This window comes from Octopus sinensis, linkage group LG2 (genome assembly GCF_006345805.1).
Source record: "Octopus sinensis linkage group LG2, ASM634580v1, whole genome shotgun sequence".
Lineage (NCBI taxonomy): Eukaryota > Metazoa > Mollusca > Cephalopoda > Octopoda > Octopodidae > Octopus > Octopus sinensis.
Genome location: NC_042998.1, coordinates 178,713,306 through 178,729,577, shown reverse-complemented (window position 1 = coordinate 178,729,577; position 16,272 = coordinate 178,713,306). Strand labels below are relative to the sequence as shown.

At 37.5% G+C, this 16,272-nt stretch overlaps 1 protein-coding gene across 7 annotated transcripts in view; it reads left to right on the top strand.

Annotated features, from left to right (window-relative positions):
- LOC115231993 (solute carrier family 23 member 1-like) overlaps positions 1-16,272 on the top strand; it is a 159,684-nt gene that overhangs the window by 135,323 nt on the left and 8,089 nt on the right. For all 7 annotated transcript variants that reach the window (XM_036500480.1, XM_036500484.1, XM_036500483.1 and 4 more), the window contains 4 exons: positions 3,815-3,996; positions 8,384-8,504; positions 11,874-12,030; positions 14,897-15,150. In XM_036500480.1, the coding sequence (XP_036356373.1) occupies positions 3,815-3,996; positions 8,384-8,504; positions 11,874-12,030; positions 14,897-15,150 (714 nt within the window). The remainder of the gene's footprint in view (positions 1-3,814; positions 3,997-8,383; positions 8,505-11,873; positions 12,031-14,896; positions 15,151-16,272) is intronic.

Here is a 16,272-nt window from a genome sequence, read left to right as displayed (position 1 = left end):
TTATGTCTAACTTTTCTCTAAGGGCACTTAGACTGTTGTGTATGCACACTGACATTACACATCCAGCAGAACATAACCAGCTTCATTTCTTTCAAGCCTACACATGTCCTCAGCAGTCACAGCCCATGTTTCACTGCCATGTAGCATGGCTGTTCGCATACAGGCATCATACAGTCTACCTTTCAGTCTGAGCGAGAGTTCCTTTGTTGCCAGCAGAGGAAGGAGCTCTCTGAACTTGGCCAGGCTATTCCTATTCTAGCAGTTACGCTGTCAGAGCATTTACCCCTGCTACTGATGTGGTCATCTAGGTAATGGAAGCTATCAACTACTTCTAGTTTTTTCCTCTGGCAAGTGATGGAATCTGTTTTCTGTACATCTTCGGTGTTTATTGCACTTGTGTATCTGCCACATACCAAAACTATCTTCCAAGATAACCTTTCTTTGATATTGCTGCACTTCTGATGTGCCCATAGCTTACACCAGGTACATTTTATGGAGTTTCTACCTATGCCTTTTCTACAGATCGAGCAGGGCCATCTACCTGAAGGGACTTGCAATTTGTCTACCCTCCTACTTATTAAGACTTCGGTTTTTGCTAGGTTAACTCTAGGGCCCTTCAATTCTACACTTTGTTTTCACACCTGAAACTTCTTTTTCAGTTCTGGTAGTGACTCAACTATTAGAGCATAGAGATGCTTCCAGGGTAGCTTGTCTTGAATTCCTCTGTTATTGCCTGGAGGTCAATGATGAACAATAGGAGGCTGAGGACTGATCCTTGGCAAACCCCCTACTTCAACCTGAAATTCTTTGCTATACTCATTGCCAACCCTCACCTTACTTGTGCAATGGATTTTAAGTCTTTCAAGTCTCTTGACAATAAAAGACTTAAAAACTTGTGCAAAGTCTGGAAAGTGAGACATGGTAGGGGGTAGATGAGAAGATGGATTACAGGAGTGGACCTGATAAGAGAACATTTACCATTTAGGCCAGAAGATCAAGACCATTGTAGTATTGATAGAAGAGTGTGAGGTAAAAAACATTGTGTTTGTAATCTTATGGTTAAAGCATATTGGTAATTGAATCTCTAGCCTTCTTTTGATGTCTATAGTTTTGTAATGATTAGAGAGGATAACATGCAAAACTCAATCTTATATACCCCTAATGGTTGAATCTTTAGGTTCTTTAAGGTTATTAGGTTGGTATGTCTCCCTATTAAAGGGCGTTTTCAAGGTTCTTGGAGGCTGTGTATTTCTGGCTAGAGGTGTTTAAGCTTTGTGTAGAAGGAATGAAGGGTAATATCAGCTATAAAGCAGTGCATGTTGTCAGAAGTGATAGCAAGTAGGTCGTTCATGTAGAGAATTGAGAGTGTAACTAGTAAGGATGGCATTAGTGATGGTAATATAGGTTGAGGGGATAGTATTGGATAGATGAAATAATGACTGGCTGTTGCAGTTTCTCTTCAAATTATATCATTATTCATGAAGTATTATTTTCAAACTTGTAAACTAGTTTTTTGTTTTTTTGAAAACTCGTTAAATATTTCTTTTATTTCTCCAGCTGGTTTAGCAGGATTACAAAATTTTATAGGGTAATTTATGTATATTGGAAAATCTTTTAAGCTTTGCATTTTTGTTGAAATTTTGGTTTAAACCTGTTAGTGAATATTGTTTTATATTGTAAGTCACTTGAAATAGCTGGCGTTCAAATCAGCTAGTTCTGTTAGCTATTTCCACTTCCTTGAAAAGCAAGTGTACTTCATGTCCTATTCATCTTAAACAGTTAAGTTTTGAAACTATCCACTTATAATCTCTACAATTGACTGCATATAAACAGTATTCAATATCTGAAAGAAATCGCCCACAATTAGCAACTGGTCAGTTCTCACTTATAATCGGAAACATTTGTGATGAAGTGATATTGTTATTTGGATTTTATAAGATTATTTTCCTTTTGTCTGTTCATAATATATTTTCATTGTGTTTATAAATGAACCCCCAGCCCTTACCTCATACATTCTGGTTGTTAAAGACAGCCAATTAATCGTGATCAATCCTATGCTGACGATGGTAGAGAATATCATTCACATCTGATCATTCAGAGATTAGACTTCCAAAAGTTTAAAAGAAATCATTCTATTTCATTCTTTTCTTCTCTTCTATATATTCCACATGCAGCCATTCACTTATAAAAAAAAAAGCTCTCTCAGGGGATTAATCAAAATATCTGCAGCTGCAAGTCAAACAAAACATGAAGAAATTGTTCCATGTTAATAATTTCTATTACTGAAAAACCAGTCAATCCTTTTGCTACCATATTCTTTTGAAATATGTTGCCTTTGTTTCATTTAATTTTGAAAATATCAAAGAAAATTTTCAATTACTTTGTTCTTATTAAGCTGATATCCGGAAGAAATTAACATGAAATTTTGATGGGTAGTTTTCATTTAAATCATATTAACAAAAGAAGTTTGGATCATAGAACCAGAAGTATTCTCAGGTGGTTTGGTATCAAAAGGGTACTGACTTCCCCCCTGTTCTTGATCCCTGTTTTTTCTACCTGCTTTCTATCTCTCCAGTTGAGTGTTGTGATCATTTGCCAAACATAACTTAATTTCTTTGATGCATATTCCTGCTCTGATTTCTTAATAAGAATGGCTCTCTATTTTAAATTTAACATATACTATTTACATTTTACATTCACAACTAATACTAGGTGAGGACTAGCAACAAGAAGGGTATCCAGCCATAGAAAATTGGCCTCAACAAATTCTGTCTGACTTACGCAAGTAGATGTTAGAACGATGATGATCATGATAATGACAGCTTACATATATTCTTTTACTGTGTAAAACATTTACGAAAGGAAAACCATTGTACTAGATATTAGCAAAGTTTCTGTTATAGTTTAGTATAAAAGTCATTTTATTAAAGACATTACTTTTGAGCTATGCTTTAACATAATTTTGCTGAGGTGCTGTATGTTGTTGTGTTGTGAAGTGAATTAGAGACTAATGTATTACTAAGTGGAATTATTTATCAAAGAATAAGAATATTTTCTTTCATTCTTGATGAAATTGCTCTGCCTAATATTTTAGTTTCTCCTTCAGCTCTAAGGTATTCACACTGATTCTATTCTTGTTTCCAATCCAGCTCATAGCAAGCATACCACCATTAACCTATTATTTCATGTAAATACCCTTATTTTCTTGGATTAGTGGCTTGCTTCCTCACTGACAACTTCATTGCAACATACTCTTTTACTTTTTTACTTGTTTCAGTCATGCTGGAGCACCGCCTTTAATCAAGCAACTTGACCCTGGGACTTATTCTTTTGTAAGCCCAGTACTTATTCTATCGGTCTCTTTTGCCGAACTGCTAAGTGACGGGGACATAAACACATCAGCATCGGTTGTCAAGCAATGCTAAGGAGACAAACACAAATACACACACACACACACACACACACACACATATATATATATATATATATGTATACATATATGCAACAGGCTTCTTTTCAGTTTCTGTCTACCAAATCCACTCACAAGGCTTTGGTCGGCCCGAGGCTATAGTAGAAGACACTTGCCCAAGGTGCCACGCAGTGGGACTGAACCCAGAACCATGTGGCTGGTAAGCAAGCTACTTACCACACAACCACTCCTGATTCTAATTTTATGTCATAACTCATTACCTTAAGCATTCTTCAAAAAATCTAACATTTTTCTGATACTATTTCTCCTCTATATAATTGCCATCATCTCTATCACTCCTAACTGTACATATTTTTATTCTCTCCATTTTTCTTCTCATTCCAGCTTGAAGGAAGTTTGATGTTGGCAGGGATTGTTCACTTCCTTATAGGTGCTACTGGTGTTGTAGGAGTAATGATGAAGTTCATTGGACCAGTCACTATAATTCCAGCAATGTGTCTTGTTGGCATGGTCCTCTTTAAAGTAGCTACAAAATTCTCCGAATCACATTGGGGCATTGCATTATCGTAAGTATCAAGCAACATTTAAGTATTCTATGTCAAAGTTATTCAAAACCTTTTTACTTATATATTACCTGGCTGTTATATCATGGCCATAATTCTTGGTAAGCTAAGCTTATTAATGTAATTTCAAATCTTGAATAAAATTGCTTGACTCATACTCTTGAAAAAAACGCATGAGCATTATAACTCTCATTTCTCTGATTCATTTCTTATGGCTGTACCTATATAAGAAATCCAGTCATCTTCATCTTCTTGTACAAATCCAAGAGAGCAACATGTCAAACTAAATGCAGTACATTTAATCTAGTTATGAGTTCAATTCCTGCTAGGATCTACATTATCTTTCACTCTATCAGAAGATATTGAAATAAATAGCAAGAATATAGCAGTTGAATATATTCCTTCTTTGTGAAAATTAACTTTATGCCTGTCTAAGAATTCAGTAAAATCCATCATTAATAAGAAAAGGAAATGCATTCTTCAAAATGTACTCTCTCTCTCTCTCTCTCTGTATATATATATATATATATATATATATATATATATATATATATATATTAGGAGTAAGAGTTGAATTATTCTTGCTTGAGATATTTGTAAAACTATCCTATTTTTACACATGACCAGGTGTAAGCTCACCCTCTACCTAGTTTTTGATTGAACTGATAAAGGCCTTTCACAGGTTTCTTTGCTCTGTAGTTTGGTATTCACTAAAAGAAATTTGGGATAGATGTATGGCTTGTGAGAGTTATGCAACTCATGTACAGAGCTGTTGTCAGTAAAGTGCTTTGTATAAAAATAGGTATAATCTCAATAAAAACACATATTCAAAGATAGAGCCATAAAACTGTAGAGACAAATCTGGAAATGCTGGAAATAAGGAGGAAGCAACCAACACTATCATATAGCTAGAAGAGAAGCTAGAAGCCAGGTGTAGTAAGCTAGGAAGAAACCAAAAGAAAGTAGATTATATATGTTCTGTGATGTGAGGTTCAAAGGCATGGTTTGCAAGGCATTGTACTGGAGAGAACTGAGTTGTCATTTGGGAGTGGCATGTATTGAATTATAAAGAAGTACTTACCCTCAGTGACAGTGAAGAGTCAGAAATGAGTGAGAAATTTTGAATGAAAAGAATGTATGGGTGCACTTTGTGGGAATCAACCAATTATGACAATTGTGTGCTTGAAAGCGCCTTTAAAAATATGAAGGCAGAGTTAAGCTAGACTAACAAGTATTGTCAAGGTCATATACTAACCACTCAGTAATGCAGATAGTACAAGGAAGAGTTGCACCTAATGACTGGCAGTGTAGTATCATCATCAATTGCAACAAGAGCAAAGAAAATCCTCGACGGACTGGAATTACAGTCATTAAATTGATGGATTAAGTTATAAAAGTTACTGAAAGAATTGCAGTGAGCCTTTTAGGAAGATAATTAAAATACCACCACCACAACTGTCTTTTTAGTGAGTTAACTACAGAAGTTGCACATAACCAAGTGTAAAGTTCACCCTGAAACTAGTTTTTGTTTGAGCAGAAGAAAGCTTTTCACAGGTGTGTATGCTCTATAGTTTGGTGGTCACTAAAAGAAATTAAAGATAGATGAATGGCTTGTGAGAGTTATGCAACTCATGTACAGAGGGATTGCCAGTAGAGTGAAGGTTAACAATTTCAGTGAGGAATTTAGCTTGCAGGGCCATAATAGAGGAGTTTAAGTCCAGCTGTCCTTGGGAATTTCTGAATATTGATGACTTAGTTCTCATAGATAATTTAGTGGGAGATTTAGAGAAGTAATCTTAACTTCAAAGCAAATCCTATTCCCAAGAGACTTGAAGTTGTAATCAATAGGAAAGAAAATAGAATGAAAAGTACAGTAGGATCACTATCTTTCTAGTTCTCATGCCATAGCAAAATGAACCCAGTGCACTCTGTAAAGTGGTTGCTGAATAAACAGAAACAATGTTGGATGAAAAGGACTCTTAGCTTTGCCGAGGACTGCCTTTCAAGTGGTAGGACACCAATATTGTGAATATATTAAGGCAGTCAGCTGGCAGAAATGTTAGCATGCTGAGCAAAATACTTAGCGGTATTTTGTCTGCCGTTATGTTCTGAGTTCAAATTCTGCCAAGGTCGATTTTGCCTTTCATCCTTTCAGGGTTGTTTAAATAAGTACCAGTTATGCACTGAGGTTGATGTAATCAACTTAATCCCTTTGTTTGACCCCTCTATGTTTAGCCCCCTGCGGGCAATAAAGAAATAGATATTGTGAATGTATGAAACATCATTGTTCATCATCATTGTTGTTCATCTGTCTTCATTTATATATATATGTGTATGTTTATGATGCATTTGAAGACTGGAGTTTTTGGCAGATTGCATGGAGTAAACCCAACAGTCAACAGGCCAAAGGGCAATATCCAGCAATGCCACTGTGGTATGCATCACCCAGAGCATGGTAAAACACACAACTCAGCATGGTCATTCCTCTGCATCCCTAATATAGTCCTAGCTGTCTTGACAGCAGGGATGAGAGAGTGAGGCTGGTCATCTTGCGCAGCCACCATTTCCTTAGTTTCATTAGAAGTTATTGTATAGAGAAAAGTAGTTGTGAATCTTTGGTTTCCTGCATGGCTGCATCCTCTGTTGTTGCAGTATAAGAAGTGGAATCTTAATCTGTAGTGTGTGTGCGATTTGAATATAAAGGCACCTACCTTCTCTTCTTAGTGACGGAGACCCTCCAGTGGTAACTAGTCCTTCCACACAGCCCCGACCCGAACACTAACGATAGCAACTGCTAGCCCAAACCCTTAGCGACGTCCTCACATGTCTTGTCACCTGCACGACCCACGTTGGAAAAAGGCCCAATTGACCGCTCTCTGCGCACGCCTGACGGCTGACCCATTCCGCTTGCCCCAGCTTCCGGTCAACGCACCCAGCTGCTGACGTCATCCCACAAATCATCTTAAAAGATGAAGATATAATATTTATCCTCACTCAAATGTGGACATTCTGTTAGAATAAACTGTACTACGATAGATGCCATGACAGAAATTTTCATCTTGGCATTTGGTACAAAATGCACATTTGCTTATATCACTAGTAGGAAGACAAATCCCTGCCATCTTCAGTGCAGAGACCACCAGATCACCTGATTTCAACCTTCCTTGGTCTCATCAATGATAGGCGCTCGACTGCTAAAGATAGCAGTGACTTATCTCCCCACAAGTGATATATAGAAACAGTATCAAAATAGGTGCTAGTGTTACAATTAGCCAGTGAGCTTGTTAAAAAAATATGACATGTGAACAAGGTACCTGTCAACATCCTATTACATTCCTGAGTATCTTCTTTCACTTTTAAAATTATCCTTTTTATCTTCCAAAATATTAAATTTCTGCCATTCTCAGTTACATTTTGCCAAAACCTTTATTTTCATACTGCATTGTTTTGGAAGTTCCCACTCTGTTATAGTCTATTATTTGCATTCCTGACAAATAATAAACTACAACAGACAAATTAAATATTAACCATTCTAGCTTCGAAGTAAAACACTAGTGATGGAGGAAAATAATTGTGATGTATCAGTACAAAGTGGAGATTGTATACTGAAAGGACCCTGACTTAAATATTAGAAATTATGTTTCTTTATATCACTAGTGGGAAGACAAATCCCCACAGTCTTCAGTGCCGAGACCACCAGATCACCTGATTTCAACCTTCCTTGGTCTCATCAATGATAGGCGCTCAACTGCTAAAGATAACAGTGACTTATCTCCCCACAAGCGTTATTACTTTTTGTACATTACATGAATCTCACCCTACTATTCTGATCTCATCCTATCATTTAAGAAACTCCAAAAAAGAATATTAGCATTGTTTCTCTTCAGACTAACCAAAAACTATCTCTGTTATATGTTAATTTAGTGTAAATAAAAAAAAAAAACCTAGGTACATTGTGTTATTGAACTACAAAGTTTTTTAACATGTTTCTTTCGTCTATAAATAATTTTAACCGTCAAATTCAAACATTATCAACAATATGAATACAGTTTGTAAGCCTATTGTATTTATTTACCCACTTGTAAAAATGAGTGTAAATTAAAAATAACTTGCTTAAAATAAAAACTGCTGAAGTATTTTCTCACCTCTAGCTAATAATTTTCACCAAGCAGGCAGTAAATTAGCAATATTTTTTGAGCTTTAGAAAAAATTGCATTGTAGTATTCATTTCAGCTCTTTGCCTTTCATTTTTTGTGGGTTGATAAAATAAAGTACCAGTCAAGTACTGGGGCCCTATGTAAGCCACTAACACCCTACCTCTCTTCCAATTTCTGGCCTTGTGCCTAAATTAGAAATAATTATCTTTTCTGTACATATTTTTTATTTCTAGAACTGCTGTTTTTGCTGGAATTTTATGTCTATACTGTGATAAGCTAAATTGCTATATACCCAGTTGGAATAAACAAAAACACTGTCATCTCATGAACTATCCTTTACACAAAGTGTTTGCAGTAAGTATTCATTTAAGTTTTCGTGTATGTTCAAGGTACTTAACTCTTGCTATACTACTTCATTCAGCTGTGTGAGTGAGTGATGCCTTGCTGAGCTTAGTTTAGCTATCAGTTTTTCTTTGTCACTTATTTTCTCACCATCATCATCATCATCACCTCTGTTTAACGTCCACTTTTCCATGCATGCATGAGTCATACAGAATTTGTTGAGGTTGATTTTCTATGACCAGATGTTCTTCCAACTACCAATCTTTACTTGTTTCCAAGCAACATATTCTTCACAGACGACTGGAAATGGACCATATACTTGTTTACAACTGACATGTAATGTCAAGACAAGGGTACACACACACACACACACACACATGTACTCAGACTCACATAAACACATGCGTGCATGCATGCACACACACACATCCTTATCATTTAACATCCACTTTCTGATGCTTGCATGTGTCAAAAGCTAAAATAGAGATAACAAGACCACCAACTAAATCTATTGTTCTCAATGATATGTCTATCCTTCTGGATAGTTATAAAAAGCAAGAACACCCCAAGCAGAAATCAGTTAGTCACAGTCGGTGACGACTCAACCAAGTAGTCACTTGGTGACAACTGAGTGAGGTGGGTTGTGACGACTCAATTAGTTAGGGAACGGACTGCTAGAATCATGATCACAAAGAATGCTTCTACTAAAGATAATGGTCAGTGAGGGAAATGAAATTTACTGTCAGAAACTGTGAGACAACACCCTACAACTCTCACACAACATCATTCTATCTCTCTCCACAATTACTACTAAACAATAAAGAGAACCCAAACACAAACTTTACTTCACATGCTTTTGATTTATCATAACCTACCCGTTACAGTTGGTGACCCTGTGGAAAAAAAAAATCGCTGCCTTCTGAAGTTGCATCACCGACAAACCTTTCTTATGCTTACCCTGTACTTTGTGAATTTGCTCTGGCACCTCATTGCTACTAATACTGCTCATTCCTATATAATGTTTGGTAGCCATGTACTGCTTCTGTAGCAAGGTACCTCTGCTTGTCCTTCTGTCATGCCTCCCACAACCTGGCATAAAGTCATTTCTCCTTCTTTAACTCTCATCCATGTTTATTCATGGAGACTTTTTCCTCTTTTCTATTCTTTTAATGTCATGCACCCAATACACATTGTAAGGTGGTTGGCATTAAGGAGGGCATCCAGCCATAGTAAACATACCAAAGCTGTCACTGGAACTCAACACAGCCTTGTGGCTCCAGATTTTGTCAAACCATACAACTTATGCAAGCATGGAAAACAGATGTTAAAGGATGATGACAATAGTGGCAGTGGTGATGATGATGTATATGCGAGCTTCTTTCAGTTCCCATCTACCAAATCCACTCACAAAGCTTTGGTTGCCCTGGGGCTTATAGTAGAAGACACTTGTCCAAGATATTGCAAAGTGGGATTGATCCCAAGATGATATGGTTGGCAAGCAAGCTTCTTGTCACGCAGCCAAGCCGATCCTTGAGAATCATGTATATGCATGGGTGTGAAGAGACATGAAAGTGTTTCGTAAGTCTTAGCAGATTGTTGGGTCACAGAATAAATCAATTTAGAGGAATTAGTCTCTCTCCAAGCTAGAAATTGTAGCTATAAGAAATTGAAAATAAACATGCATTCTTAAGAGCTTATCAACATTTTTATATAATCTTTACTGTGTCACATATGCATCACCACCATCATCATCATCATCAATAACAACAACAATTAATGTTTGTTTTCCATGTTGGCACGGGCTGGAGGTTGCTTTTTTCCATGCTTGCGTTGGGTTGGACAAGTCTCTTCCAGCCACTTGTTGCAGTTTCTTAATATTTCATTGATGACGTTTAACCTACATTGGCTTTTTTTTTTTCCAGACATCTTCCTTATCAGAGAGTTACTTTTGCTTAGATTAGTTGGCTCTCTTTTTCCCAACTGTCATCTTTTGTAGGCATCACATGTTTGTTGTCAACTTGTTCTTCTCTCTTGCTATTCCATCTGATTCCTCTTACAACCAGTTTTTCTCTCAGCTGATTACTCATACACATGAGCATCACATGTGTATTACATATCTAGCTGAGCATAGGTGTATAATGTTAACCCTTTCGATACAAACCTGATGGAAACTGGCTCTGGCTCTGTAGTACAAATGTCTTGTTTTCATAAGTTTTGAATTAAAATCTTCCACCAAACCTTAGTCACAATTTATGCTCTTAACACTAGTTTAATGATAACTAAGTCATTTTACTATATTCTTTGTTATATTTAAGATTAATTGAAAGAAACACAGAGCATCTCAAAATACAGCAATGAAAGGATTAATGTGCATAAACAACAGAATATAAAAGAGCTGAGAATTTCTTTTCATCCTTTATACACTCTCTCCTGTCAATACCCATGTTTTGCATTCTTTTATTCTTTTACTTGTTTCAGTCATTTGACTGTGGCCATGCTGGAGCACTGTCTTTCGTCAAACGAATCGACCCGAAGACTTATTCTTTGTAAGCCTAGAACTTATTCTATTGGTCTTTTTGACCCAACTGCTATGTTATGGGGACATAAACACACCAACATCGGTTGTCAAGTGACAGAGGTGGGAGGCAAAACACAAACATATACATATATGTATATATATATATATATATATATATGATGAGCTTCTTTCAGTTTCCGTTTACCAAATCTACTCACAAGGCTTTGGTCAGCCCAAGGTTATAGTAGAAGACACTTGTCCAAGGTGCCATACAGTGGGACTAAACCATGTGGTTGATAAGAAAGCTTCTTCCCACACAGCCATACCTGCGCCTATCACTTCTTATACAAGTGTCATACATTCTGTGCTTCAATCATTAAGAAAATCAAGTACTTTGCAACGAATTAAAACTTCCTCATGTTTACATTGGTGAAATATGCTTCCTTACACTTCTACCAACAAAATATTACTTAAGTTAAAACAGTATGGGAGCCTCTACGTGACTGATTGATCTATTAGTAGTAACAGCTAAATCTTCCTAAAATCACACCTTACTGTCTTAAAAATGGGAAGGAAATATTGGATGATATATATCCTAGAATATAAAATAGCTAGTTAAAAAAGAGATGGATAGTCATGGTTGGAATGCTTTTAATCATAAAGCTGTTCAACCAGTACTGACTTGTGGTTAAACAACAAATATTATATCAATAAAATTATAAATGATAATTATTATATGTTAATGTCGTTTTCCCTGTCATCAAACTCATCATCACCACTATTATTATCTTCATTATTGTGATCTACATTTCTATATACAGTGTATTATTATGAATATTGTCATTCTGTTCTCTGTTTACTAGATACTGTTTGCTATAATATTTGGTTGGATTCTAAGTGACATCTTAACCAAAGCTGGAGTTTTGTCTAGTAATCCCCAAAACTCACAGTACTTTGCTCGGACAGACAGCAGATTTCATGTTGTACATTCTTCATCCTGGTTTTATTTCCCATATCCCGGTATGTATAATTGTTTGTCTCTTGTTTTACTTATGTTATATATATGTGTTTAATGCTTTTTACATGTGAAATAACTGGCACTCTGTTGGTTATGACAAAGAATGTTTCATTTTGATCTGATCTGCAGAACAGCCTGCCCATGAAATTAAACATGCAAATGGCTGAGCGCTCCACAAGCATGCATACCTATTTCTTTACTATCCACAAGGGGCTAAACACAGAGGAGACAAACAAGGACAGACAAAAGGATTAAGTCGATTACATCGACCCCAGTCCGTAACTGGTACTTAATTTATCGACCCCGAAAGGATGAAAGGCAAAGTCGACCTCAGCGGAATTTGAACTCAGAACGTAGCGGCAGACAAAATACGGCTACACATTTCGCCCGGCGTGCTAACGTTTCTGCCAGCGTGCTAACGTTTCAGCACTCCACAAACATGCATACCCTTAACATAGTTCTCAGGGAGATTCAGTGTTGCAGAGAATGTGACATGGGTGGCCCTTTGAAATAGAGGTACAACTCATTTTTGCCAGCTGAATGGACTGGAGCAACATAAAATAAAGTGCCTTGCTCAAAGACACAGCATGTCACAAGGAATCGAACACACGACCTTACAATCAGGAGAGGAATACACTAACCACTAAGTCATGCATCTTCACTACATATGAATAGAAAGTTATGATCAGCATTGATACATCATCATCTTTTAACATCTGCTCTCCCTGCTGGCATGGGCTGGACGGTTTAACTGAGGGTCAGCGAGCCCAGTCTCCAGTGTGATCTGGCACAGTTACTACAGCTGGATGCCCTTCCTAACGCCAACCACTCCGAGAGTGTAGTGGGTGCTTTTATGTGCCACCGGCATGAAGGCCAGTCAGGTGGTACTAGCATCGGCCACACTCAAATGGTGCTTTTTACACACCACCTGCACAGGAGCCAGTCCGGCAGCACTGGCAATGACCATGCTCGAAAGGTACTTTTTTTACGTGCCACCAGCACAGGAGCCAGTCAGCGGCCCTGGCAATGATCACACTTGAATGTTGCTTCTAACATTCCACTGGCACAGAAAAATGATAATTTGTTTTAAGAAAAAAACAGATGCATGTTTATGCGTGCGCCTGTGTGTGTGCACACACAGAGATGACTGTGTTGTTAATAGGTTTACTTCCTAACCACATGGTTTCATTTTCAGTCCCATTATGTGGTACATTGAGCAAATGTCTTCTACTATAGTCCCAGGTTGATCAAAACTTTGTGATTATATCTGGTAGAAAGAAACTGAAAAAGCCATTCAACTCATGCCAGCTGGTGTTAAATGATGATGATGATTATATGCGCATGTGTGTTTGTGTGTCCTTTTCTTGATATCATGTGATCATTACAAATGACCATCACCACTACACAAGCGGTGTTCTTCGTTTCCAGTATTCCATGGAAATATATCCAGCTGTAAGAAAATATTTTCTTGCTTGGTTGACATGAAGAGCAATCCAACCATGGAAAATCTACCATCTACCAAATTCCATCTGGCTCATGCAAGTATAGGAAAGAATCATTGCCATCTCATCCTCATTGTCATCCTTCTTCTCCTTCATGCTTGCATGAGTTACATGCAGTTTATCGAGACTTATTCAAAGACCAGATGCTCTTCCTATCACCATTTCCTGTTTTCAAACAAGATAATATTACCCCAAGGCCAGACATGTTTTTTGCAGAATTACACTAATTCACAACTATTGTGTTATGTCAAGACAACTTAATATAGCACACAATTTTCAACTATCATGTTATGTCAAGACAATGAGACACAAATGTGCACACACACTCACACACATATACGATGATGGCTGATGGCATGTTAGTTGAGTATGACCATCACTGACAAAGCAATGCCTGTACAAAATTTTAGGTCTAATAAGGCTTGCACAACACCTCATAGACCCTCTCCACCCTATTGACATGATCCTGAGATGAGTTAAGGCAAGATATCTAGTACTAATATCAGTTGAAAGTTCAGGAATGTAGGAGTGCCATGATTTCTAGGGCAAGCAAAAGATCCCCAAAATCTCCAATGCTATTCCCTGTATATGTAGTATTATATCAGATTGACCTTCTCCTAGAGATATGCCTTAACAGAAGCTGAGAGATGCTTTACTTCTAGTGGTCTTCCAGCATGCCAAACACCAGTTCAGAATTTTTGAGTATCCATGCTAATACTATATAGTCATTGAACCTGCACTAGATTCATCTGCCCTTTTGACAGGTCTAGTTTTTAGTCCTGCTGGGTTTCTAGCAACCCTTCTCTCCAAGCTAGCCAGGTGGGAGTGCCAGTTTAGTTGCCAACAACTCGACCAAGCAACAGGATGTACTAGATTCCATGTTGCCAATAGCAATCATGAGAGGGCTCAGAAGTGACCTGATACACATGTATGTATATATACGTGCACATGCGCGCGCACGCACACACACACACACCACACACACACACCACACTTCTTTCAGTTTCTGTTGATTTATCCAAGGTGCCATACTATGGGATTGAACCTGAAACCATGTGGTTGGGAATCGAAATTCTCAACCACACAATCATGCCTGTACCTCAAGGTGCACTTGTGTATGTGTGTGTGCATGCATGTGTGTAAGTTCTGTCATAGTGTATTTAGCACTACATTCCCTAAAGTTATTCCTTTCATTATGACAATATGATACAATATGATACAAGAAAGATTTGTCTACTGTTTCTAGCTCCGCTAAAAATTCTTTGTTGATTCAACTCGATGGATATTCATTATTTGTTTATTGACCGAAATTTGTGTTGTCAATTTAATGACTGATGACCCTTTTTTTTTTCTTTTTACTTTGCAGGTCAGTTTGGTCCACCTAGTTTCCTAGCGTCTGCATTCGTTGGTTTTATAATAGCTACGATGACATCTATCATTGATTCAATTGGGGACTACTATGCATGTGCTCGAATGTGTGGTCTCCCACCCCCTCCTAGCCATGCTGTCAACCGTGGTATCATGATTGAAGGGTTTGCCAGTTGTCTTGCAGGGGCCTTTGGGGCTGGACATGGCACCAGCACCTACGGAGGAAACATTGGAGCAATTGGAATAACAAAGGTAATCAATAACTGAATTGTTTGTATTTGTTTTATTTGTTTATAGTTTTAACACATAAAGCATGACGGGCCACAATTGTGGCCATGAGGCACAGGTCGACAGGCCATGATTGTGGCCGAGATAGATGCATTTAATTTATGGACGTTTGTTGGGGTCTAATGTCACTCAAACACTCCGATATCGCACCCCACCACCTGAATGCAAGTGAACTAATAGTTCAACGAGTGGCTGTGTGGTAAATAGCTTGCTTCCCAACCACATGGTTCTGGGTTCAGTCCCACTGCGTGGCACCTTGGGCAAGTGCCTTCTACTATAGCCTCGGGCCGACCAAAGCCTTGTGAGTGGATTTGGTAGATGGAAAATGAAAGAAGCCTGTCGTATATATGTATATATATGCTAGCATAGGTTGGACGGTTCAACTGGGGTCTGGGAAACCAGAAGGCTGCACCAGGCCCAGTCTGATCTGGCAGTGTTTCTACAGCTGGATGCCCTTCCTAATGCCAACCACTCCATGAGTGTAGTGGGTGCTTTTTATGTGCCACCTAATGAAAACCAGTTGGAATTTACTGACGAAATTAATTTTCAGTTTTCACAGTTTATAGTAAAAATTTGTAAAACAAATAACTTGTTTTACTATATCCTGTAGTTCCATACTATTAAATTTATATTTCTCACATGTCACTTAAGACTTATCTGGACTGTTTTTACAAAATTGCTTAAATGCCAGTGTAGCTATAGCTATGGCCAATAATTCCCTCACACAGAAAAATGTGGACAAAGTCACTGACTGGAATTGAACCATGCGTCTATCATAGAGTAGATGGGTATGCTACCACTGCAACAGAGAGAGATCTTCCAAATTTTAACTGTAAAATTCAAAGCTTTAATGTTACTAGCAAGAAAGATTTTTTTTTACTTTGCTTGTAGATCATATTTTTTCTTTTAACTGGATTCATTTTTGCTGGGACCACCTACTTGCCAAATTCTAAAGATTATATGTCATAGCTATATGAAGGTAGTTATTTTAGAATATTGCTGGCCATTATATATTTGAAAGCATGAACAGCAGAGAGTGAATTGAACAAAAAAAGAAAATATTTAAAAAAACAATTCTTTATTTAT